The sequence below is a fragment of the Hemibagrus wyckioides genome, linkage group LG20 (genome assembly GCF_019097595.1).
Source record: "Hemibagrus wyckioides isolate EC202008001 linkage group LG20, SWU_Hwy_1.0, whole genome shotgun sequence".
NCBI lineage: Eukaryota > Metazoa > Chordata > Actinopteri > Siluriformes > Bagridae > Hemibagrus > Hemibagrus wyckioides.
In genome coordinates, this window is record NC_080729.1 from 10,151,994 (window position 1) to 10,178,933 (window position 26,940).

Sequence of the window (26,940 nt, forward strand, 5' to 3'; positions counted from 1 at the left end):
GCAGACAGGTTAGAATCTGCGGCCATTAGGACGTCACCGTGGCACAGCCCTGGGCGTGGCACACACCTGTTACAGCGCCCCCTGGAAAATCTTGCTGCATAGCTGATACACACTTGCACATATCCATGTACAACTTGGTACACACTTAGATCTGATTGAACTGAACAACTTTCACACTGCATGTCATTAAGTCTAATCCACAGGAAGTGAGTTATTTTGAGTTGTTTGCAAAACGCACCCAATGGAATTTGAAATACTCCTTCTAGGGAATTGATACAACCGCCGCCAAACCCAGGCTAAAATGATCTCAAGACATTGATAATGCAAAATTGGGAAGGGATTTTTGATATCTCAAACGGTTCAGCCGTGAGAAGCCCTTAAACTTATGGCGAATAAAACGAAACAGGTAGTGGCTTATAACTTCTGTGTACGTTAAGTGATCTACATGAAAATTTAGGATTATGTTAAGCATTGAAAGCTGATCACACTGATATGACAACTGTGAGTGTCGGTCATAGCGCCATCAACTGGCAGCAGGAAGTGTGTCACTTTTTGAAATCTCTAATAATTTTCTCACTTATTTTCACCTGATTTGGTTCAAAATCAGTCAGAATAATGTCAAGACGGCTGATGTGAAACTGTGAAGGAATTTTTGATACCTTGAATCGTGTTACTATGGTGACGATTTACATGAGAACATAATAGAAGAAAATGAATCTTCTGATATATCTTACGAGTGGAAAGGCCTAATGTCCTAAAATATTTCCCATAGACAGTGTACATGTTTATGAGAAAGTCCAGTGTGGCTGGTCCCTGGGCGTGGCACAGGGCTGTTACAGCGCCCCTTGGAACTTTGTCAGAAATATAGCTGCACAGCTCATATTCACTTGCACGTATATGCATGAGAGCCGGTATACATTTAGTTCTCATTGAGCTAAAGGATGTTCATCCACCTGTCATGGGATCTGCTTAACAGGAAGTCAGTTATTTGGGATGTTTGTAAAACGCACCCAGTGGAATTTGATGTACTCCTCCTAGGGGATTTGTATGATTTTGACCAAACAGGGTCCAATATGATCTGAAGACATTGAGGATCTAAAATTGATAAGGGATTTTTGATATCTCAAACGGTTCAGCCGTGAGGAGCCCTTAAACTTATGGCGAATAAAAGGAAACAGGAAGTGGCTAATAACTTCGGTGTATATTGTGTCATGTACATCAAACCTCAATTTTATGTTAAGAGAAGAAAGCTGATCACACCGACATAACTACTGTCAGTGTCAGTCATAGCGCCACCAACTGGCAGCAGGAAGTGTGTCACTTTTAGAAATCTCTAATATTTTCCCTTACTTTCACCTGATTTGGTTGAGAATCAGTCAGAATAATGTCAGGACATGGCTGATGTGAAACTGTGAAGGAATTTGTGATATTTTGAATGATGTTGCTATTGTGAGGACATAATAGAAAAAAATTAATGTTCTTATATGTTAACAGTGGAAAGCCCTAATGTTTCAAAAAAATGTACATAGAAAGAACAACTGGTTATGAGTAATTCTGCTTAGTTTCATGATTTTGTGACAGTCAAACGGCTCACAACAAATTTTTACATGTATCAGTGCATTGACTGGACATGGTTTTGGCCTGACTCCTGCAGTACTAGACTATGTCCACTAGAGGATCTTTCCACTTCATTTTAATTTTTTTAAATATGGCTTCATGTTCACAATTTACATATACAGAGTCAGCCAAAAAATGTATATATAGACTTCAAGAAAAGAAAAAGTAGATATTTTTTCCTGGGTGTCTCTCTCTCTCTCTCATTATATATATATATATATATATATATATATATATATATATATATATATATATATATATATATATATATATATATATAAACTGATATAGAAATATATGCTAGAGGGAGAGTTAGTTTTCTTGTTGCCATCAGTGGACATTGCTATGATCACTTTCATTAGACCCAAATTGTCACTCTTGTCCTTTTGGTATTTCCCCTTTTAATGCATGTACCCACTGTGCTCAGTGTCTGGTGCGCCTGGGTGGCGATGGCACCGTGTAGTGATGGCCCATAGTGCGAGGGCCCGTCATTGCTGCTTGCAGCTATATTTTACTGTTTAGTGTCACCCAAATGAGGATGGGTTCCCTTCTGAGCCTGGTTCCTCTCAAGGTTTCTTCCTCATATCATCTCAGGGAGTTTTTCCTTGCCACTGTCGCAACAGGTTTGCTCATTAGGGATAAAATAAAATAAGGATAAAATAGTTTAATAATTTAATTTAATAATTTATTTTTATTTCTAGTTATTTATTTATTTTTTTCCCCCGCTCCTATCTCTGTTTATCTTCTTTTGTAAAGCTGCTTTGAGACAATATCTATTGTAAAAGGCGCTATACAAATAAATTTAATTTAACTGAAAAATTGTTTAAAGTTTAATGGTCAGGCATCGATACAGCATATGCTGCTAAGCGACTGAGTGGATCATGCAAACCCTGTTACTGTTAAGATCCAAGTACTGTACTTTAATATGATGAATGTTTTCATCAATTAAAAATGTAAATAGTTGGCATTTGGGGCAATGATTTTTTTGTATATGAAACATGTGTAGAAACACCACTGTATCATATCAAATATGAATTATTTATAAAATTTTTATAAATGTTGCAAAGCAGCTTTGAAGTAATATATATTCAAGATATATTTCATCTGCCTCCTGTTCAGGGTCAACACACCAGGATAATATTATGATACTATTTTGATTTCTACCTATGGCAGTGTAAAGTAATATTGTGCTACTGGTATCTTTGTCATCTATGGCATTATGAAATTACAGACTAATTAGAATTTGAATGAATTACAATACTATTTTGGTATGTTGACCAGGGACTCCTGGTCAGGAAGTATGATCTGGAAATATGATTCCTAAGTTCTAGGCTTTAATCTTGCAACCCCCTGATTAGCAGCCCAGACCCTGTGCTAGTAACATCTATTTTTAATCATACTATCTGAGGAGGGGGGAGATAAAGGGAAGAAGAAAAAAAACAAAGCTTGGTAAATGGCAACAAAATCCTGTAGATACACACCAGGTGTGGGTGGAGGAGCAAATGGTCTGCTGTTGGCTTGATTTCTGGCTGGACCGAAGAGGCCACAGCTCAGCTTCTGTGCTGAGCAGGGTCGGACGCTATTGGGGTCATGGGTCAGGGCTGTCCAAGGTCTGAAGTGCCTCCAGCGACAGTTCTTAATATTATGGAGGACTTGTGAGAGGTCAGATGAGTATGTAGAAGAGTAGGAGGAGGAACAACCTGAGGCAGAAGTTTGGACAATGGTATGATAATTGGTACTAACAGATTGGTGGATAAATGAGGGGGTGGGACAACCTAAGCCCAACCCATGATACACAGCGTCCCAGTCACAAAAGGCCCGGTCCAAGAGAATCCTGAACACATACACAAGACACAAACACATATACAAAACAGTCATTTGCTCCATGTATGTCAAGGTACATGTACAAAATATGTACTGTGACAACAGAGAGACCATAAAGGTGATTTTTTGTAAAACAGCAATTAACTGCTGTCCAAATCTGTCCAAGTTATCAAAAACTATAGTTTTATGTGCCTCTCACCTGCCCCCTCTTCCAACTCTTCGTCGGGCTAATCCCACACATCGCTGAGGTATGGTCAGAGTGGTGAGAGAGTAACGGTAGCGAGCATCTCCCAAACCACTCTCAGCAGGATCTGACCATGGCCATGAACGCTGCTCCCCACACACCTGTATGAATGAGTGAGAGTGTATGTGTGTGTGTGAAAGAGAGAGAGAGAGAGAGAGAGAGAGAGAGAATTTGGGGAAAGGGGGAGTGGGGAATGAGTGACACTGTATTGTCACAGAGTCTGTTAATTGAGTATGCCCTGAAAAACTCACAGATTGATAGTGGCAGCCGGACCTGCGTCTAAACGCAAACACACCATCAGGTTCATTCTCCTCCTCTGCTTCTGATGAGCCAGAATATAGCTGATTGACAACATAATGACAAACAAAAATAGCAGTGAATGTCTGAGCTTGAAAGTCATACTATTTTATTATATTCCACAGATATTATCATGTCTTTGCTTTAATTGTGAATAGTGTTACTGAAAGAAAAAAACTGGCAAAAAGTTACAGGCTTGAGCTTGCAGTTTTGTAAAGAATAACAAAGAAGTTCAAAACATTAAACAGGTGGAATCAGGTGTGGCTCTTGCCTGCTTAGTATGAAAACCGGCACTCACACCAGGTCTTTGTAGATAAGATTGGACTCCCCTGCATTGCAGTAGATGCAGGTTACGCCACTTGAAATTTGATCCAACTTTATATGTTTGGTAAGCTTGGTTCAACATTACTACATGTGAATCTGGTCAGTGCATTCAGCTTTTTAATTATGCTGCTTGTGTACTTCGTGTTTAAAATTATTTTCTTCTTTCCAAAAACCTCATTCAAGTGTGATTTTTTTTAAACAAAGTTGATTGAGGCATTACTTTTAACAACGTGGCACATGAATCAAGAGTTTAGGAAACTGTCCAACAGTTCAGCTACCAGGAATGGTTACCATATTCCACACTGCCTAAACATGCAAAACGGTCCAACACAGTCTACAACAAATGTACTATGAATCAGTGAATTTGAGACCAATGTGGGTTTATCATCAATAATGAAGGTAATCATAAAAAAAAACCCGCAAAAAAAGGAAAGTTGCCTAGTCACAGGCCAGTGGAACTATTTGAAAAGAAATTTTGTTCTCCTTTCTTTCTGGCTTGAACAGTTCTCAATGACCTTCTGGTTAGTCAGTCAGTCATCTCAGTCACCCGTCTATTTTCCAATGACAGCATGGCCAATGCTTTCAGCCTCTCTTGGGTCATGCTATTTCTCAGAATAGTTTTAATTCTCTTGTGAAAGGGTATTTTTGTAAAGATATAACTGAATTTTCTTTCATCTCAAGAAATTTCTCTTGCTTTCCCATTAATCAGTACCTGCCCGTTAACTGACAAACTCCTGAGTGGTAATGAGACTCGTTGAGAATGGTACAACCACATGAGGCCATATATATATATTATATATATTATATATATATATATATATATATATATATATATATATATATATATATATATATATATATATATATATATATATATATATATATATATAAACAATATTGACTCGCTAACAACAAAAGTGGGAGGGTTCTTTTCAAAACTTTACGGAGCTACATACACACTCATTTGGCCGGCACCCTGCGCACAGAAACACATGCACACACACGTACACAAATGAACGAAATACAGTTTTAATGATAATAAATAAATGATAATATGACTAACAGTGGAATAGTACGACTAAATTATTTTATTTCGTTATTAAAATATTTAATTATTGTTAACATGCTAAAGTAGCATTCTTCTCTGGCTAACTTTAAGGAGGCAGCGCCCCAGCGCCCCCTATTGCCCGGCACCACTGCCAAAGACCCTATAGAGTTCTTCAGAATCACAACATGACTACTCAGGGCTACACCTCTCCTATGCGCCTTAAATGCCCAAAGACAACATGCAACCTAGAAGCTCTGAACTGTTCTCCCAGGGCACCAACACCCCCTGACACTGATGATTTATCCTCTAAACAGCAAGCGAAACAAAAACAGATGCTAAAGATGTGAAGATCTGATGAAGTCACCGTCTATGAGGCCTCATAGACAATGAATTCATCAGATCTGGACTATTAGGTGACTGGACTATTCCAGGATGTTATTGAACTGGTTTCTGAAAGTCCAATCTTTTTTTATATGCTGAGGTTCCCAGGTGTTGTTCATGCCATGCAGATGAGACTAGTTTATGTTAGTACACCTGCTTGCTACTTCCATGTCCCCACTGCTCAAAAATACAGGTGCTTTGTGGGACAGATGTACCAGTACAAATTTCCACACCTACTACTTGTCATGCATGCATTTTGTGGTCAGATGATTCTGGAGTGAGCTTAAGCCTGAACCCCTGGTACTTGCCTAATGTTATGTCACCAAGTTTTTGAACTAGGTGCTTAACTTTATAGCATTCTTTGAGGGCCAGCCATCAGGAAATTCCCAAATCCACACAGAACCTATTAGCTACTGAGACCAGTTAATCATGCATCATTGTGTGACTGCAGAGGGTGCTCATCTTTCTGAAACAGGCCCAATGGAAGTTATTACCTTGGCTTATTGCAATATTTCTAATGCATTCTAAAGCATAAAGGGGATATTTGCTTTATTAGATTTGTAAGAACATAATTTACACATATAAGCTATTTTTCCCTGTTTGTTTTCATAGCCCTTATGTACCTCACTCTGAATAAGAGCGCCAAATGCCATAAGTGTAAATGCAAATTTCTCACCTCTGCAAACATGGACACCACCTTGAAAGCTCAATTTTGTTTGCTCTGTTAGAGCACATAAATGCAATTTTAACCACACTTTTAGGCTGTTGGTACTGTTGTACTATATTGAAACAAACATTTTGGACTGAAATTGCAGTACAGCAACCACAGCAGACAATAGCATGTACTTTTAGCAACAAGCACTAACATTAGTGATAACACTAATGTTGATTACCTTTTCAGAAAAGCATTTGGTATGGTCGAAGTTATAGATTCAATAAAGTACTGTTTCTGTATATATAATGCCAATACTTCTATAAACTCATTTAAAAGTAGAGAGAGAGTACTTTACACATTATACCTTTCTTCTGTATAAATACTCCCTGTATATCCCATTAAATTTCGAAGAGGTCTGCTATTCAATCACTCTCCCTGTGTGGTTCTTTAGCATCTCGTCCCTGAATTCAGCTCTGGAGGCAGCGGCAGCAGCGACTCAGGATTTTTGTCCGAGTGAACCCGAAAATTCTAACAATGACTGTCCTTTATAGTGTGCATGGCCATGATGGGAATTAATGTCACTTCATGAAGTAGAAGAAGAAACTGGTAATTGAAAAGACAACCCAAAGTTGACAAAATTAAATGTTGAAACTTGACAACCTTGACAGCAACATATGGATAGGTTGGACATTCAGCCCCTACCATGGCATGCCATTCTACATCTCGTCCTCAAGGGGTAAGGTTGGATATTTATCTAGTTTATCGTTGAATAAAACAACTGCTGGTACAAACTCACATTAAGCATCAGTCAAATGTGCACTGTTTGCTGGCCCATTATCAGTGTTATATAAATCTTTGCTACTTTTTGCCACTGAATCCAGCTGCATGAATGTACTGAAAATATGAAAGTCATGTATTGTGGCTTATGAAAATAGGGACTACAAGACATTATATTGTTGATATCAGTAAATTAATTATTCTTTTAATGTACTGACATTTTTTCTTTCAACAATCTCCTTGCTAAGCTAAGAGTGTTTTTGCTATTATACACCATCAATATCAAGTATCAATATCCCCCAAAATTTTGCATGTGCTGACAATTTTAATCCACGTACCTGTGAGCTCGGCTCTTCATCTGAGCTAGGGAAATCATACTGATTAAGGGCTTTACTGTTGACTGTAGCAGGGATAGGGTGACCAGAAAGCAGCATGGGCTTTGGCTTCTTTTCATACTTCCTCTTCTGACGTACCACTTCTGGCTTGTCCACCTGAACACATGTTGCTGGTCACATATATTTGCATAATAAATTTGGTGTGATCCCCAAAAGAGAGTAGCACCCTTACATCACATCCTCTGATGTCACTGCACTCTAATTCAGTCCAAAAGAGATTTTTCTACCCACATTTTTTGTAAGCACTGTTAGACATTGAAGCTGGTAAAGTAAAAAAAAGTAAAAAACAAACAAACAAACAAACAAAAAAACCCCCCATAAAAATCAGCTTTAAAAAAGCTAATAACTCTGTACAAAATAACTCTTCAAAAAATGCCCACTTACAACTATATGGTTTATTTCAAATACTTTGTTATTTCAGCATTCTTCACATTCCACTTGCCGTTTGTTTAAAATGTAATGGCTGAAGAAGGGCTTGGGGGCCAGAAGATGAGATGTTGCACTCTCTGTTTCCGTGAGGACTTTTTTTTTGCAATCATGTCCGTTTCATAAAGTTCAGCTTTTGCTTTCTTACAGATCAGTTCAGATTGATGCATTTTTTCTCAATGTCCAATGAAGAAAATTGGGCAGAAGTGAATCTGGCTTAGAATGCAGATTTTATGGCCAAGTTTTCTATATGAGGTCTGATTCCAAATGGTCTGATATAGCTGGGTCTGGACATAAAATAGTTTGATTTCCTCTCATAGTGAATGCCATACTTTGAGCCAGTATTTAGATAGCTTTTAGTATTTAGATGTGCCAGACTAAAACTGACATAAGTTTGATCAGTTTAATTAACTGGTCCATGTGTGTGGGGTACCTTGTTCTTATAGTCGCGGTCTTGTTCTGTATGTCTGTACTGGCTGCTCGTGGTGATGGGGATTAGGGGAATAATGGTCTTCTCTAATGCCCGCTGAGCCAGGACCTCTGCAATAACCTCACCTCCAAAATCAGGCATACAATTCCTGCAAAGCACACACAAGTCAAATGTGAGTTCAGGTATCCTAAAAGAAGGAGAATAACATATATTAGGAAGAAATATCATGAACTGCCTTTACTGCAGCTGCCTTCAGTCCCTGCTTGTTTGAGGGTCTTTTTACAATTAGTTTTGTCTTTGGTAAGGGAAAAGCATGAACTTGCCTATGTAAGAACATTCTGTTTCATTGTCTTAAGAAGCTCTTGAGTTGCTTTTGCCATGTGTTTTGGATCATTACCAATCTGTACTTCTGAAGTATTGTCCTATCAGTTTTGCAGCATTTGAATGAATCTGAGCAGAATTTATAGGTTCATACACTTCACAATTCACCCTGTTAGTTTACTCAGCAGTCACATCAATAAGCTCCAAGGACCGAGGCTCCATTAGCAGCTATACATGTCTATGCCATAACGCTGCCTCCACCATGCTTAACAGATTATGTGGTATGCTTTGGGTTCAGGAGCTCTTCTTTTCCTTCTCTATACTCTTTTTTCTTCATTCTGGTACAAATTAATCTTGGTTTCATCTTTACAAGAATCATGTTCCACAACTGGGCAGGTTTTAATTTTTTTTATATACTTTTTAGCAAATTCTAATCTGGCCTTTTTGTTATTGACTGTTTCCTCTGACTCTTGAGGTATTTACATTTATGAAAGTTCTCGATTTTAGACTTTGACAATGTTATGCCTAACTTCAAGAGCGTTCTTGACTTGGCTGGAGATTGTAAAGAGGATATTTTTATCTAGGAAAGAATTAAAGCTGAAAAATTCTGCAGTCATCCACTTTAGTTTTCTTCTCTGATCTTCCATGTGTTGATGATCTCATCAGTGCATTCTTTCTTTTTCAGAATGTACCAAATTGTTGATTTGGCCACACCTAAAATTTCTGCCATCTCAGAAAATCAACACCTCCATGGAGTTCTCAAACTGTTACCACAATCAAATTTAACACCTCAAATAAGTCAACTCCACATGAGATAATGAAGAAATGAATAAAAATAATCAGTCTACACCTGACCATGAAACTGGCCTTGTTTAATCAGTCAATGGTCCACTGGCAGGTGAAGTGTGTGTGTGAGATCCCTTAAAAGAGCTACTATAACTAAAACTACAAAAAAATTAACGGTTAATGCTGGCTACGGTAGAAAAGTGTCTGAAGAGCCATGGCATCACAGCTTGCTTTGTATGAGGCTGTGTACCCACAAATCTATCAGAGGGCCATACTGACCACTGTCCACCTCCAAATGTGCCCACCATAGGCACATGAGCATCAGAAAAGCCATTGAACAACGAAAGATTGTGGTCTAATCTCATAAATCCTGTTTTCTTTTACATCACGTGGATGGCCTAGTGCGTGTGTGCCTCTTACCTGGGAAAATGATAGCAACATGATGCACTATGGGAAGAAAGCAAGTAGGCAGTGTGATGCTCTAGGTGATGTTATTGTTTAGGAATGATTTGAGGGACATTAAAAAAAATAGAGAGTTGGCTTGGCCTCCAAATTCCCCAGATCGCAATCCAATTGACCATGTGTGGGATGTGCCGGACAAACAAGTCCAATTAATGAAGGCCCCAACTTCATTATGTAATGTACAGAAATGCCTGTCTATCTCCCTTTTTTTTATTTGATTGGATCTCTGTCACTCAAACAAAAGGAGCCAGTAATTTTACCAAGAAACTGCAATGCACAAACTCTTCGGTCCAGAAGACAGAGAACTTTACACACACAGACACACACATTTACATATATACACAGTCTATGCAACCTTTCTGCAGTCCTGCTGAGTGTCACCAATTTGTTTTGATACTCTGTACTTCACCTCTTCTCCACTATCTCCAGGGTTAGGTGCAGCAATTCTCTCTTGCTCTTCTCACGTCTCTTTATCATTTCCAGTATGGTAACAGCTCTGCTTAGATCTCTTCTCAACTTTAACATCTTCTCATATGAAACCTCATCATTCTTACGATTCTGGAGAAATGAAAACACAGAGAGAGGGGGACAAACTAAGTGAATAAAAGAGATAAAGGGAAGACTCTTGAAGCCAAAGCGGTATATTTACATATATCTGATGAACATTTATGGATAACACAACCATTTAGGCCTTTAAAATCCAGAGCTTACCTTCCTGGTCTGCATTTTTTCAGTCCTACGCCTGAAAGCAACATAGGGGTCATTGGTGCTCGAACCATCTCGCCTCTCCTGTTTTACAACAGGAATTAGAGAGCCACTTTGACATAATTTTCTCTTCTTGCTCCAATAATCAAACACCTCCCTGATTAACTCATCATCCTCCTTGAGAAGAAGTTTTGCCTCCTGCAAAGTCACCAACTGGAAGAAGAATAGAAAGAGTGAAACAAGGACTGATGAACAGCTGATGTGTTTGATGTGGTTGCAGTTGATACAAGAACTGGGAATTTCAAAAACAAACAAACAAACAAACAAACAAAAAAAAACAGCTCTATCCCAAGATTTCCTTTATAAAAAAATATTATGCTAAATCATGAAATTCCCTTACTGAAAACATGATATTCATCATCACTTTCTGGAAATAAAATGGAAACAAAATTCAAACTAAATATTGAATTCTAATGAGTTTTTTTTGGTCAACAAAGGATATTTGTTTATAGAAGTTTGGTTATAGAAGTTGGTCAGCCCCTTACATTTGTTCAGTTGTTATTTAGCCTCTGATAAATACAAGCACAGAATTGAAGGAGGATGTACATTTTCCCCATGACTACACTTTACTTAATAAAATCCATATTTATGATGACTACCCATCTTCGTCATGCAGTCTGTTGAGTGTATTGTATGATATGCAGATATATCAAATCAAGAAATTTGTATCACATGATACATCATCCCAATTTCAGCCCAGTGAAAACTAATGGACAGAAATGGCCTCAAATTTGTCTCAACAATATTCTGTGATAAAGTTTATCATTATGTCAATGACTTGAAGTTTCTGTAGGAAAACATACTTTGAGGTCACTCTAAAATCTATTCTAACATACAAAGATCTTTGAATAATTATTTACCAAATGGTGATCAAAGCAGACAGTGATCAGGAACTGTGAACTAGCGGACAGTTGGGGGCCGACTCCATGGATTTCAATGCTTTGTTTAGGAGTATCACCTCTAGGCTTTTGTACCGTCACAAGCTTCAAGGCCTGCCCTCTGAGGTGTTTCGAGTGATGCACTTAAGTTTGTCTTAAGATGTCTTAAGTTTTCCCCAAATAAGGTGGCAAATTTTTTTTGTTTACAATCAGAAAAAGACTCATCAAGAATTGTTTTCATTAAAGTGAGGCTAGGAAAAAAGGCTTTTCTGACCAAAATGAATATGGAGCACAACCCATGTTTAAAGAAACTGCATCTGAACAAACCACATGGTGGACATGGATAACCAACAGGTTTCTGAATGTTGATTTATTTTTGGGAAAAAATTGACATTTACATTTGGCAGACATCCTTATCCAGAGTGACTTACAGAAGAGCTTTGTCTTTGTTGAAGTAGGTGTCATTTACAGTGTAAAAAGGATAACTTGAAATTGCTCACCTTAATATGATTTTTCAATTTAACTGAACAAAATGTATTTCATTGCTCTATAAACTATATTTAACTAATTACTACTTTCCAACTAAAATTTAAAGTTGGCCTCAATACATAAACTATAGATGAAGGCTTGTTAAGTCCAGGCCAACTCACTCATGGACAAATGGAGTATTTTGGTGAAATATTGTCTAGAAATTCTGGCTTTGCAGTAATTTCATTTTCAAAAATTGTACTTAATCGGTTGTGCTTTAAATAGGCTAACGTCACCCAACCTATATCTGCCAGTTAAATAATAGTGAGCAGGCATTCTGGTGACAACACATGGTGTTCTGGTCATTAGTTAATAATATACATGCTACTTTTAACACCGGTAGCAACTAATGTTACAGTGAGGGAGCTGTGTCTGAGTGGTTACCAAGACTGTTTTACTATCTTATGTAATTAATCATGTTTCTCACATTGAAAGTATCTTAGGTTTACACATTTAGCCAGAAATACATTACATAACATTACATAGTTAACATTTCAGAAACTTTAGAGGGGGTGGGGGGAGAGGTACACTATATTGCCAAAATTATTCGCTCACCTGCCTTGACTCGCATATGAACTTAAGTGACATCCCATTCCTAATCCTTAGGGTTCAATATGACGTCGGTCAGAAGCTATAACAGCTTCAACTCTTCTGGGAAGGCTGTCCACAAGGTTTAGGAGTGTGTTTATGGGAATTTTTGACCATTCTTCCAGAAGCGCATTTGTGAGGTCACTCACTGATGTTAGACGAGAAGGCCTGGCTCTCAGTCTCCGCTCTAATTCATCCCAAAGGTGTTCTACTGGGTTGAGGTCAGGACTCTGTGCAGGCCAGTCAAGTTCATCCACACCAGACTCTGTCATCCATGTCTTTATGGACCTTGCTTTATGCACTGGTGCACAGTCATGTTGGAAGAGGAAGGGGCCAGCTCCAAACTGTTCTCACAAAGTTGGGAGCATGGAATTGTCCAAAATGTCTTGGTATGCTGAAGCATTGAGTTCCTTTCACTGGAACTAAGAGGCCAAGCCCAGCTCCTGAAAAACAACCCCACACCATAATCCCCCCTCCACCAAACTTTACACTTGGCACAATGCAGTCAGACAAGTACCGTTCTCCTGGCAACCGCCAAACCCAGACTCGTCCATCAGATTGCCAGATGGAGAAGCGCGATTCGTCACTCCAGAGAACGCGTCTCCACTGCTCTAGAGTCCAGTGGCGGCGTGCTTTACACCACTGCATCCGACGCTTTGCATTGCACTTGGTGATGTATGGCTTGGATGCAGCTGCTCGGCCATGGAAACCCATTCCATGAAGCTCTCTGCGCACTGTTCTTGAGCTAATCTGAAGGCCACATGAAGTTTGGAGGTCTGTAGCGATTGACTCTGCAGAAAGTTGGCGACCTCTTCGCACTATGCGCCTCAGCATCCGCTGACCCCGCTCCGTCAGTTTACGTGGCCTACCACTTCGTGGCTGAGTTGCTGTCGTTCCCAAACCCCTTCCACGTTCTTATAATACAGCTGACAGTTGACTGTGGAATATTTAGGAGCGAGGAAATTTCACGACTGGATTTGTTGCACAGGTGGCATCCTATCACAGTTCCATGCTGGAATTCACTGAGCTCCTGAGAGTGACCCATTCTTTCACAAATGTTTGTAAAAACAGTCTGCATGCCTAGGTGATTGGGTTTATACACATGTGGCCATGGAAGTGATTGGAACACCTGATTCTGATTATTTGGATGGGTGAGCGAATACTTCTGGCAATATAGTGTATGTCTGTGTCATGGCTACATGGAGCAGGCTGCACAGTCCCACTGCAGTTCTGTTCTGCTGTTCAGTGCATTATCTTTATCCTGGCTCTCCCCCAGTCCCCTCGTTCAGTGACATCTGAGTAGCTTGCCTAAAGTTTCATAGAATATGTACAAAATTGATAATCAAATTAACTTTTTAGTGCTTCAGTATGATTTAGTTATACATCTAGCAACAATAACATTACCTATTAATAAGAGTATTAAGAATGACAGCTCCCAGTTATTTGTTTTCTGTTTTGGTTTCATTAGAAGTTCTAATATAATAATGAAGTAGCCTGCTCAAAGTGATTAGCTCACACCATAGACAATATTAGTTTTTTTATCCACAGCCTATTCGACCAACTGTTTTTTCCCCCCAGAAAGATCCCATGAAAACTAAACTGAAAACAGAAGTATAATACTAAGTATAATACATTTTAATACAAAACAAACTGAACAGCAGTCAGAATAGGCCTTGATCTAAAACATAGAATTTAAGGAGGAAATTTATTTTTCCCATGACAGTAAACTAATCAAGCCCACACACACACTTCTTGGCATACCATTTCTCTCAAAGTGAAAAAAAGACAATGGTGTTTAATATACACACTTTTTACAATCATGCTGCATCTACGTTTTCTGTAATGGCAAAAAGGAGATTAATCTTTGTGTTGTCTCTGTTGCATTCTTGGTCTTAAGAGAGGCTAGTGAGTGATCTGATTATAGCTGCTATGTAAGCATGTGTCCACAGATGTTTCCAACATAAAAAATTAAATGAATTAAAGCCATTCACATTTTAGTTTTGTAACCATGCAACGTTAATGTATACAATAAAAACAACAGTTTTTCCATTTATATTTTCATATCAGTATTGCATGGCCATAACTGACCAAAAGTGTCTCTTCTTTTATGCTTAAGCAATTTGTGCAGAAAAAAGAATGTAAAATCATACAGATGTGAAATTTCAGCATTTAGTACAGAATGCTCCTACTCAGACAAGGAAGTCATTTCCAATCTGCTAATAGTGTAACTACAATGCAAATATTTACATTTTGGCCCATTACATAAAAAAAAGGAAAAAAAAGGCTGCCACGTCAATCCATTCTAAAGAAAATATTATTCTACTGATATTCATAGACATGGCAGTACAAATTTTTAAGAAGGGCAACATCACTGACTTCAGCAACAAGACTGATTTTCTTGCATGTTATCTGCTTAGTCCGTGCATACCCTCACAGTTTTCCACACTGGAAGTGCTCAGCCATTACATATCCTTTCAAACAGTCAGAAATGTATGCCCCTTACTTTCAGTTGTTCAAAAAATCAAAAAAAATCTTCAACAATGTCAGTAGAGTCAACACAATGTCAAATTTTCTATATTTCTTCTTTTTAAGTTGTTTCATTTTAATCTGAACAGGTAACAGAGGTCTGGTATGCTTTGAGTTTTAAAATCATTTCCACTTTAACTAGCATACACTGACTGATTATAACCTTAAACTCAGTGAAAGCTGACAAACACCAATCATAACATTATGACCACCTGCCTAATATTGTGTTGGTCCCCCTTTAGCTGCCAAAATAGCCCTGACCCCACCTCAAACAACTTAAACTCATTGTTGTGCTCATCAAATCATTCCTGAACCATTTTTGTTTTGTGGCACTGCGCATTATCCTACTAAAAGAGGCCACAGCCATCAGGGAATACCATTTTCATGAATGGGTGTACATGGTCTGCAACAATGCTTAGGTAGGTGGTATGTGCCAAAGTAACATCCACATGATGGAGAACAAGGTTTCTGAGCAGAACATTGCCCAAAGCATGACACTGCCTCCACCGGCTTGCCTTTTTCCCATAGTGCATCCATGATGTAAAAGAAAATGTGATTCATCAGACCAGGCTCCTTCCATTGTTCCGTGGTCCAGTTCTGATGCTCACGTTCTGTGCGCTAGTGTTTTCTGTGGGGCACAGGGGTCAGCATGGGCACCCTGACTGGTCTGAGGCTATGCAGCCCCATATGCAACAAACTGTGATGCACCGTGTATTTTGACACCTTTCTATCAGAAGCAGCATTAACTTCTTTAGCAATTTGACCAACGGTAGATCGTCTGTTGGTTTGGACCACACGGGCCAGCCTTCACTCCTCATGTGCATCAATGAGCCTTGGCCACCCATAACCCTGTCTCTGGTTCACCACTGTTCCTTCCTTGGACCACTTTTGATAGGTACTGACCACTGCAGACTGGGAACACCCCACAAGAGCTAAAGTTTTGGAGATCCAGCCATCTAGCCATCACAATCTGGCTCTTGTCCTGCTGTTTTCCTGCTTCTAACACATCAACTTTGAGGACAAAATGTTCACTTGCTGCCTAATATATCCCACCCACTAAAAGGTGCCATGTTATCAGTGTTATTCACTTCACTTGTAAGTGCTCATAATGTTATGGCTCATCAGTGTATGTTAATAATTACTTATGATTCAGCTCAAATGAGTCACACAATTAATTCAGTGCATCATTTAATGAATTATACGGTAATTACATTTTTTCCAAATAGAATAATTTCTAAAGAGTCATTTGCTTATGAATCATTGAATACAACAGAATTTTAGCTGCAGCCAGTGACATTGTGTGAACCCCCTTTTCTCTGTGACCCACAGTTTGAAAACCCCTTGCTTTAAAAAACTAACTAGGTTGACTAGGGATCTGAAATTGGCCAGATCTATCAGATCTCATTTTAGCTATCTGACAATTCATTGGAAAATATCTTTCCAATGAGGTAACTTTCTTTCTGAAAAAAACACTTATCTAATCTTAACTAACTAGACTTAACTAATACAATTCTACAAATTTATAGAACTTATTCATATTCTAGAAAGCCTGAGTTACTTAAAGAGAATCTATCATTGCAGACCAAATTTGACCTATCAACAGGAAACACAGAGTCTTGTTTAAAATCACAATCTACTAATAAATAAGAGAGCCAGTATGATTCTTGCTCATCAGGTAATCAGCAAATCAAGCCACAACAGAAATCCACACTCACACTTATAGCACTGGCTCCTATGCAGACCGACAGTAATGGACAACATTTTTCAAACACTCAACACTTTGCTCTATGGAAACTGAATGGTTTATGTACACTCTACAAAATTACATGCACGCTTATGTACTTTTGCATCTTTTAATGGTCTACATGGAAAGTTTAAATCTCCACCATATTATTTCTTTAGACACCTTAAAATCCATGATTTAATGTCAGCTAAATTTGGTTGTTTTCCAGATCATCCCCAACAAGCAAAAACTTATTATAAGCAAAACTTATAATATTTACTTTAGCTTATTAATATAGAACAAATTGGCTTCTCATGTTCCAGTTGGCCACTTGCAAAATTTGTTCTATTGGTGTTTGGGTTTAGTGAAAATTACTTGCACTGCAGGAAAATAGTATGGTGATTAAAGTTAGTGTTATACTAGTGATGCATGCCTAGATCTTTTCCTCACATATCCCAGCTGAGGAAGTTGGGGTCAGAGTGCAGGGGCAGCTATAATGCAGCACCCCTATGAGGGTTAAGGGCCTTGCTCAATTGCCCACAGTGGCTGCCTGGCAGTCCTAGGGCTTGAACCTTCTGATCAACCACTTGAGTTACCGCTGCCCCACAAAACAGGCCATGTGGGCTACTTAAAGAAAAGTGACCAGTTGCGCTCAAAGTTTACATGACTGTTCTAAAAAAAATAATAATAATAATAATAAAATAAAAAATAAAATTGGCCCTAATCCAGAGGATTAGTCATTCCCAATCAACTTAATACCCAGAAATTAGGAAAACCAAAATAACTTCCCAAAATGTTATCACTGAGCAATTAATACTTGGTATGCATTTAGGTGATTTCATGTAAACATGAATGAGTACATGGTATTTAACTAATAACTCACCATTAAATTAACAGAAATAGACAAAAAAAAAAAAAAAAAAATCAGAAACTGGAATGTGACAGCATTATATATTAGATTTTTATTTTGACTTTTATTTTTTCTATTCTATTCTTCTTATTCTATTTAAACCTTTAAAATCCCTTTTCTGACCCTATTCTATTTTTTATAAAATATACAGTTGTAAAAAAACATTTCACTGCATGTTGTACGGTGTATAATTGTGTATGTAAGCAATAAATTCTAATTTTATTGGTCACATACACAGTTATACCTAATGGGATCAATAAAGTCTGTCTGTCTATCTTTGAATTCCCACCACAGTAACAGATTGTTTTTTTTTTTTTTTTTTTAAATTTATTTACAGATTTCTTCTGACTGTAGTGTGGTGTTGAATGTACTATGGGTAAGGATGTGGTTTACTGTTTTACACTAAAATTTTAAGTTTATTTTTTATGAAACATCATGGCCACTACATATATAAACATGAGGAAACATTTACCTGTTTAAGTGGAAAGAAACAGGGCTGAATACTGATTTCAACAGAACAGTTTTCCACACTTGTCAGTGAACATGTGTGTAACAGTCCCCAATTCTTAATTCGATATATGTGTGAATTCTAACCTGAAATTGTCAGCTGAAGTTCTTGTTAGGACATTTAAGGTGTCTGTGTGTGTGTGTGTACTTGCCATACCTGTTGAAGTGGCCTGTAATTTTTCACACAGGCCTACACCATTGTTTGTGGTAGTATATTAAAAGTATATAAAAGTGTATGAAATACATGAAGGTAGTATGTAAAATATATTAAATATTAAGTGTTAGTAAAGGATAATAAACCTCTCCTGAAAGAAAATCACTTTGGATATGGCCATCTACCAAATGACAAATGTAACTAGAATGTTGCATTTCCAGAAGAAAATGAGTGTGATTGCGAATATGTTGCTTAAACTATTGCAAGACATGCTCAAATAATATTTAAAAGCTAAAGTCACAGTTTAAAAAGTTTAAGGTAGTTTATGTGGCTGTAGAGTAAGAATTCAAGCTGAAGGACCAGTTTAAAGACGATGCATCCTTAAAAAACCTCTTCCACCACTCTAGCTGACGTCTCTCACACACACACACACAGCAGCGGTCTGAAGTCCGTGAAACATACATTTAAAAATGCATCTAAAAAAACTATAATACTTATCAGCATGAAAAGTAATAGCACACCTAAGCAGCATTTTAGCGTTGTAAGCATGTTTCAAGCTATTACCGTTTAAGCGATATGTTGCTTAAACTATTGCAAGAAATTCTGAAATAATATATAAATACAACCCTGAGCGGGTCTTGAACCCGGGTCTCCAGCATGAGAGTTGAACGCGCTAACAAAGTACCACAAGCGATGAAAGCCATTACTAGCAAGTTAACTTATGCTTAAACTATTGCAGACATTCTCAATTAATATATACAAACTAAAGTCACAGTTAAAATATGAAATCTAAATGAACTAGTGCGTGCGCTGGGAACAGTTTAAAGACGATGCGTCCAATCCCTTCCCTCACTCTAGCTGACGTCACACACACACACAGCAGCGGTCTGAAGTCCGTGAAAAATACATTTACAAATTCATATAAAAAACTATAATACTTATCAGCATGAAAAGTAATAGCACAACTAAGCAGCATTTTAGTGTTGGAACCATGTTTCTAGCTATTACCGTTTAGGACTAGTAATGTTTTACATGCTCGTTTACGGCACCTACCATAAATCTCCGAGAAAGACCGAACTGTACGGAAACCAGGAAGTGAAGTCCGTGAAAAATGCATGTACAAATTAATATAAAATAAACTACAATACTTCTCAGCATGAAAAGTAATAGCACACACAAGCATAACATGGGCAACATTTTAGCGTTGGAACCATGTTTCTAGCTATTACCGTTTAGAACTAGTAACGTTTTACATGCTTGTTTACGACATCTCCCGAAAATCTCCGAAAAAAAAACGAACTGTGCGCGCTCTCCTTAAATGTCCGTGCGGAAACCAGGAAGTGAAGTCCGTAACAAATGCATTTAAAATGAATATAAAATAAACTATAATACTTATCAGCATGAAAAGTAATAGCACACTTAAGCATAACATGATGAAAATTTTAGCGTTGGAACCATATCTTTAGTTATTACCGTTTAGGACTAGTAGCGTGCCCAGGAAACGGAATAATAACAACTAGAATGCTGCATTTCCAGAAGAAGATGCGAGTGTGATTGCAAATATGTTGCTTAAACTATTGCAAGACATGCTCAAATAATTAAAAAAAAAACCCTCCTCCCTAACTCTAGCTGACGTCACACACACAGCAGTGGTCTGAAGTCCGTGGAAAATACATTTAAAACTCCATCTAAAAAAACACTACATCTACACTCGGTTACAAATATAAAAGCTATACATGCTTAAACTATTGCAAGACATTCTCAAATAATATATAAAACTAAAGTCACAGTTAAAATATGAAGTCTAAACGAACTAGTGTGTGCGCTGGGAACAGTTTAAAGACGATGCCAACCTCTTCCCTCACTCTAGCTGACGTCACACACACACACAAGCGGTCTGAAGTCCGTAATATATTTAATAATTCATATAAAATAAACTATAATACTTATCAGCATGAAATGTAATAGCACACTTAAGCACAACATGAGCAACATTTTAGCATTGGAACCATGTTTCTAGCGTGTGCAGGAAGTGAAGTCAGTAAAAATGAATATAAAATAAACTACAATACTTATCAGCATGAAGAGTAATAGCATACTTAAGCACCGGCGCGCTAACAAATATGCTAAAGTGCAGCTTATAATACTACTGAGATCAGTGGAGTAAAGGTAGTAATAGCAAAGTGACTTATAAGCAAGTTGAAACATGCTTTATACAACTCGCTGCACAGCACCCAGCACAAGCCTCCGTTACATATATAAAAACTTTACATGCTTAAACTATTGCAAAAAATTATCGAATAAAAAACACAAAAAGTTAGTTAAAATATGAAGTGTAAACGAACCAGCGTGTGTGCTCTGCTTTAGATAGATAGATAGATAGATAGATAGATAGATAGATAGATAGATAGATAGATAGATAGATACTTTATTCATCCCAAAGGGAAATTCAGTTTCCAGCAGTATCCACAAACACAGATAATAGATAAAATAGGAAGGATTTTAACAAAAATACTAAAATACCCAAATTAGGGTACAAAAATATAACAAAAAAAATATCAAATAACAAAATATAGAATATGACAAAAATATATCAAATAACAAAATATAAAATATTACAAAATATAGCAGGATATAACAATATAAGAAAATATAAGAAAAGTACTAAATACAGATATTTAGGAATAAATATGGAGAATTAGATGAAAAACAGTAATGTGCAAGACAAGTGTTTAAGGTTACAGACCGATTTGATATGCAAAAACTGCGTGTTTATGAGTCCTGTGCAAATCTCAGTGTATTGAGAGTTCTGTATAAACCGGAGTGTATTGTGTGTTTTATTGTACAGTCCAGTACAGAGAGAAGAGTAGTGTCAGCACTGACTCCTCCCACCCTGTGTGGAATTAAAGAGTCGAATGGCATGGGGGAGGAACGACCTCCTCAGTCTGTCAGTGGAGCAGGGCAGTGACAGCAACCTGTCAGTGAAGCTGCTTCTCTGTCTTGAGATGATGCTGTACAGTGGATGCAGTGGATTGTCCATGATGGACAGGAGCCTGCTCAGCGCCCTCCTCTCTGCCACTGATGTCAGGCTTTCCAGTTCTGAGCCTACAGTCGAGCCCGCCTTCCTCACCAGCTTGTCCAGACGTGAGGCGTCCTTCTTCTTTATGCTGCCTCCCCAGCACACTGCCGCATAGAAGAGGGCACTCGCCACAACAGTCTGATAGAACATCTGCAGTAGCTTTTTGCAGATGTTAAAGGAAGCCAGCCTTCTTAGGAAGTACAGCCGGCTCTGTCCTTTCCTACACAGAGCGTCTGTGATAGCAGTCCAGTCCATTCTTTCATCCAGTTGTACTCCAAGGTACTTGTAGGTCTTGACAAACTCCACACAGTGCCCGTTGATAGTAACAGGTCAGGTTGAGGCCTGGGCCTCCTGAAGTCCACCACCATCTCCCTGGTCTTTGTATTGTTGAGGTGCAGATGGTTAACGTCACACCATGCAACGAAGTCCTGTATCAGTTGTCTGTACTCTTCATCCTGTCCCTTCCTGATAGCAGTATCGTCCGCAAACATTTGCACGTGGCACAGCTCTGAGCTATACTGAAAGTCTGAGGTGTAGATGGTGAACAGGACCGGAGAGAGAACAGTCCCTTGTGGTGCCCCAGTACTGCTGACCACAGTGTCAGACCTGCACTCCCCCAATCTCACATACTGAGGTCTGCCTGTCAGGTAGTCTGTGATCCACGCGATCAAGTGTGAGCTTACTCCCATCTCTGTTAGTTTGTCTGTTAGTTAGGAGCAGCGGCTGGATGGTGTTGAATGCACCGGAGAAGTCCAAAAACGTTATTCTCACAGCCCCACTGCCGCTGTCCAGGTGAGAGAGGGATCTGTGTAACATGTAAGTAATGGCATCCTCCACTCCCACCTTCTCCTGGTATGCAAACTGCAGAGGGTCGAGGGCATGGCGGACCTGTGGCCTAATGTGGTGTAGCATCACCTGCTCCATGGTCTTCATTATGTGAGACGTCAGGGCAACTGGCCTGAAGTCATTCAGCTCTCCGGGGTGTGGTTTCTTTGGGACTGGGATGATGCAGGATGTTTTCAACTGCTGAGGTACCCTCTCCTGCTCCAGGCTCAGGTTAAAGATGCGCTGTAGAGGGTCTCCCAGCTCCATTGCGCAGGCCTTCAGTAGTCGTGGAGATACTCCATCTGGGTCTGCAGCTTTACTGGGACAGAGCCTCCTCAGCTCTCTGCACACCTGGGCTGCTGTGATCATGGGTGGATGATTATTCTCCTCCTCTGTGCCATAGTTGTTCTCAGTGGATAGGTTGAGAGCAGAAGTGGGGGTGGAGCGTACTGAGGTGTGAATGAGTTGGGGTCGTCAAACCTGTTAAAGTTGTTTAGCTGGTTCGCCATTCCCACACCTCCTTCAATGGTGTTACCCTCCTTCGAGCTGCATCCGGTTATTGTCTTCATCCCGCTCCACACTTCCTTCATGCTGTTGTTTTGCAACCTCTGCTCCAGCTTTTTTCTGTACTGCTCCTTCACCTCCCTGAGTTGGACTTTTAGTTCCTTCTGCACATGCTTAAGCTCCTGCTGATCACCATCCTTAAAAGGCCCTCTTCTTCTGGTTCAGAAGTCCCTTGATATCACTTGTGATCCAGGGCTTGTTGTTTGCATAGCAGCGTACAGTTCTTACTGGAACAACAACGTCCATATAGAAGTTGATGTAGTCAGTAGTGCAGTCAACAAATCCTCAATGTTTCCCTGCAGTACATCCCAGTCTGTGTCCCCAAAGCAGTCTCTCAGGATCTGCTCAGCCTGAGGAGACCACTTTCTGAATGAGCGTGTGGTTGTTGGTAGTCTACTCACTCTTGGTTTATAGTGAGGCTGAAGCAGAATAAGGTTGTGGTCTGCTTTCCCCAGTGCAGGCAGCGGGGTGGCTCTGTATGCGTCCTTTATGTTAGCATACAGTAAATCAATGGTCTTATTTCCCCTGGTGTTACAGTCCACATACTGGGAGAAAGCAAGTAGTGTTGTGTACAGAGTAACATGATTAAAGTCCCCAGAGATTAACACCATTGCCTCGCGGTGTTGCGTCTGTATCCTAGCAACAGCAGAGTGGATGACTCTAGCTCTAGCTCTATAGGTTTTGTCATTTTTCACCAGCGCAGCCAGCGCGTCGATCTTGTTCGGTAGCGAGTTCATGTTTCCCATGATTACAGAGGGTACCGAAGGCTTATATTGCCACTTCTTCGCTAGCCGCTTAGCTTTTAGCTTAGCTCCAGCTCTGCAGCCGCGATACCGCCTCCTCACCTCGTCAGGTAAACAGAGAACCACACTGGCGTGTCAGTTTAAAGACGATATGACTTAAAAACAAAAAAAAAAAACAAACCTCTTCACTCACTCTAGCTGACGTCTCTCACACACAGCAGCGGTCTGAAGTCCAAATACAAATCCATATAATAAACTATAATACTTATCAGCATGAAAAGTAATAGCACACCTAAGCAGCATTTAAGCATTGGAACCATGTTTCTAGCTATTACCGTTTAGGACTGGTAATGTTTTACATGCTTGTTTACGACATCTACTTGTTTACGGCACCTACCGAAAATCCCCGAGAAAGACCGAACTGTACGGAAACCAGGAAGTGAAGTCCGTAAAAAATGCATGTACAAATTAATATAAAATAAACTACAATACGTATCAGCATGAAAAGTAATAGCACACATAAGCATAACATGGGCAACATTTTAGCGTTGGAACCATGTTTCTAGCTATTAATAATAATAATAATAATAATAAATAGTGATAAGTGTGATTGCTGATGCAATCACACTAATAAATAGTGACGATAACAAGAATGTGATTGTGTCACTAATAACAACAATAACAAGAGTGTGATTGCATCAGCAATCACACTCTTGTTATCGTCACTATTTGACGCATTGAAAAGGCAACATTCTTTTAACTTCATGAAAACTTTAAAAACATGAAATATTTTCAATTCTCCATTTGTGGCCAGTGCTGATTAAGAAGACTGGGAAGTATGATGGAATGCTTGTCATTTTTATTCGCTGAAAATGTGTGCCACAAAAGGAAGGCTCAATACAACCAACAATCAAGGAAAAGCCAAATTCTACAGAGGACAAGATAGCCATTGTTACTAACATATATTAGCATTTTGTTATATTTACATAACTCCTGTAGCTACCTTGTGTCTGTTTCAACTAATTAAAATTTGAGGTTTTTAAAAAATGGTTTTAGAAAATTGAATGTAGAAAACTGTAAATAATCATATTAGAGTTAGAGACACTGCCTTGTATAAATAAGTTAGTTTGACGCTGCCTTGTATAAATAAGTAACGAAAGAATGCGTTGAAGTTCCTGTTCGTTAGTCCCCATGATCTCTTCCAATATGCTAAACGAAACGGAATAATATTCTGAATTTTTTTTTATTTTTTATGGACAGATTGTCAATCAGTATCCTCACAGAACACAGATCACGCTCTCTATTAATCTTTCCCTCTCTCTCTCACTAAACTGTAACAATAGAACCAATTTCAGCCTTTATGCGAACCCTGAAACCATCAAAAACAAACTCATTCCAGCATAATTGGTAATAAAAAAAAAAAAAAAACATTTTTTTTATATGTTAAAATTGTAGGTATTTGACAGGCATTTAAAATCATACAACTTCATAGGCATGGTGATAGATGGAATCTATTGTATTGATTCCCAATACTATTGGAAGTCTTCCCAAGCCTCACTTTGTTCTCATGTCATGATGGATTTTTCCCCCTTGCCATATTCACCTCCAGGTTGTTCATTAGTTGCCTAGTTCTACATCCAAATTTCTGTAAAATGATCGGATCTATTCCACAACTTTTCCATTATATTCCTAGCAGTCACCAAAAGAGCACCCATACTGCAAATTTATTGCCACTCCATTCCCAGTATTTTGTTGGATCTACCTGCTGCCCACTGCCTTTCTCCAGCCGATCGATCATCTCCTCAAACTGCAGAGCCCCCACCTCCATTTTCTTCCTTAGCCTGGTAACAAACACCTCATCTTCTGAATCCAGGTCATAATCTGGTTGATCTGTGTCCAAACCAAAGGCTGTAGAAACAAACATAAGAGTATGTAAGAGCTTCTCCAAGATAAGAACATCATTGTAAAACAACTATAACAAAACCATAGAATAGAAAGGATACAATGTAAATTGGAAACTTTGCAGCACAAATTTGAACTGCAACCCCCCATTCCCCACTACCAGCTAAGAGTCTGCATTTCGTGCACAGCCTACTTACGCTGTAAATGGATTAGTTGCTTGGGCATCCTAAAGTCGCCTGGATAGAGGCTCTCATAGCAAGTGATGTTGCTCTCAGCCTCAGGCACAGGAATTACCATGCTGTCCCTCTTCTCCCCATATACCTGTTGGGCGGAGATTGCCCGCTGCAGATGATGCTCCTGACCACACACACACACACACACACACACACACACATGTATGAAGAACAGTCCAACACAGAATGAACATCATTAACCTTAGTCAACAAAGGTATATATATAAGGGTTGTCAACGTTAACGCCTTAACGCATGTGATTAATACAAAATCCTTATTGCGTTAAAATAATTTAACGCTAATAGGTTACAGAAACAGACAAAGGTGGGTTATTAACGCAATTTGCATCACGCAGATGATATCAAGGGTTGGGAGTTTATAATCACTGAGTTCACGCTGCATGAGTTTTCAGTCGCCAAATTAAGGCAAAGCTGAACGCGTGCACGAGACTGACAATCGCACAGTGTGAATGACCAAAAACTCGATCTGACCAAATCGCCGATGAGTCGCCGACTCAAAGTCGTGCAGTGTGAAAGGAGCTCTGACCGAAACGTACCTTGGCGATGACCTACAGCCAAATACAGGGCAGCGGTCATTTCGGAGAGGAGTTATAGACCACAATATCAACAAGCATGGCTTCGGTTGGAGCATAATATTATATAGAGTTGAATAGAGTTTATAGGTTTTTAATCAGATAAAAATGTCAAATATAGTTATATCAGAATAAATCAGAAGCATTTGCTTGATCAGCTGCATCAGCACAAGGCAAAATTATTCATTTGTTCAGTTCTGCAGAACACACAATCCTTGTTCCCCGCACTAACCATTTGGCTCATGAGATACTGAATGCTACCACAGATAGTACGCATCTGTGTGTGCATACACTGTAATAAGGATAATTTAAAAGCAAAGCACATCACAGGTTTTACTAGCCAACTGACGAGTAGCAAACCAAACCGACATGTTAAACAAAATAAAAAGTGTATGTTTAATTTCACAAAAAGGGTATGATTAATCGTGATTAATTT

The 26,940-nt window shown here is 38.8% G+C and overlaps 1 protein-coding gene across 4 annotated transcripts in view; it reads right to left on the bottom strand.

Annotated features, from left to right (window-relative positions):
• epc1b (enhancer of polycomb homolog 1 (Drosophila) b) overlaps positions 1-26,940 on the bottom strand; it is a 53,892-nt gene that overhangs the window by 17,224 nt on the left and 9,728 nt on the right. For 3 of the 4 annotated variants that reach the window (XM_058418131.1, XM_058418130.1, XM_058418133.1), the window contains exons 2-10: positions 25,877-26,036; positions 25,540-25,685; positions 10,699-10,905; positions 10,397-10,545; positions 8,422-8,566; positions 7,506-7,658; positions 3,937-4,026; positions 3,641-3,786; positions 3,099-3,451 (exon numbers count right to left, since the gene is read on the bottom strand). In XM_058418131.1, the coding sequence (XP_058274114.1) occupies positions 3,099-3,451; positions 3,641-3,786; positions 3,937-4,026; positions 7,506-7,658; positions 8,422-8,566; positions 10,397-10,545; positions 10,699-10,905; positions 25,540-25,685; positions 25,877-26,036 (1,549 nt within the window). The remainder of the gene's footprint in view (positions 1-3,098; positions 3,452-3,640; positions 3,787-3,936; positions 4,027-7,505; positions 7,659-8,421; positions 8,567-10,396; positions 10,546-10,698; positions 10,906-25,539; positions 25,686-25,876; positions 26,037-26,940) is intronic. The other variant, XM_058418132.1, reaches the window with a different exon arrangement.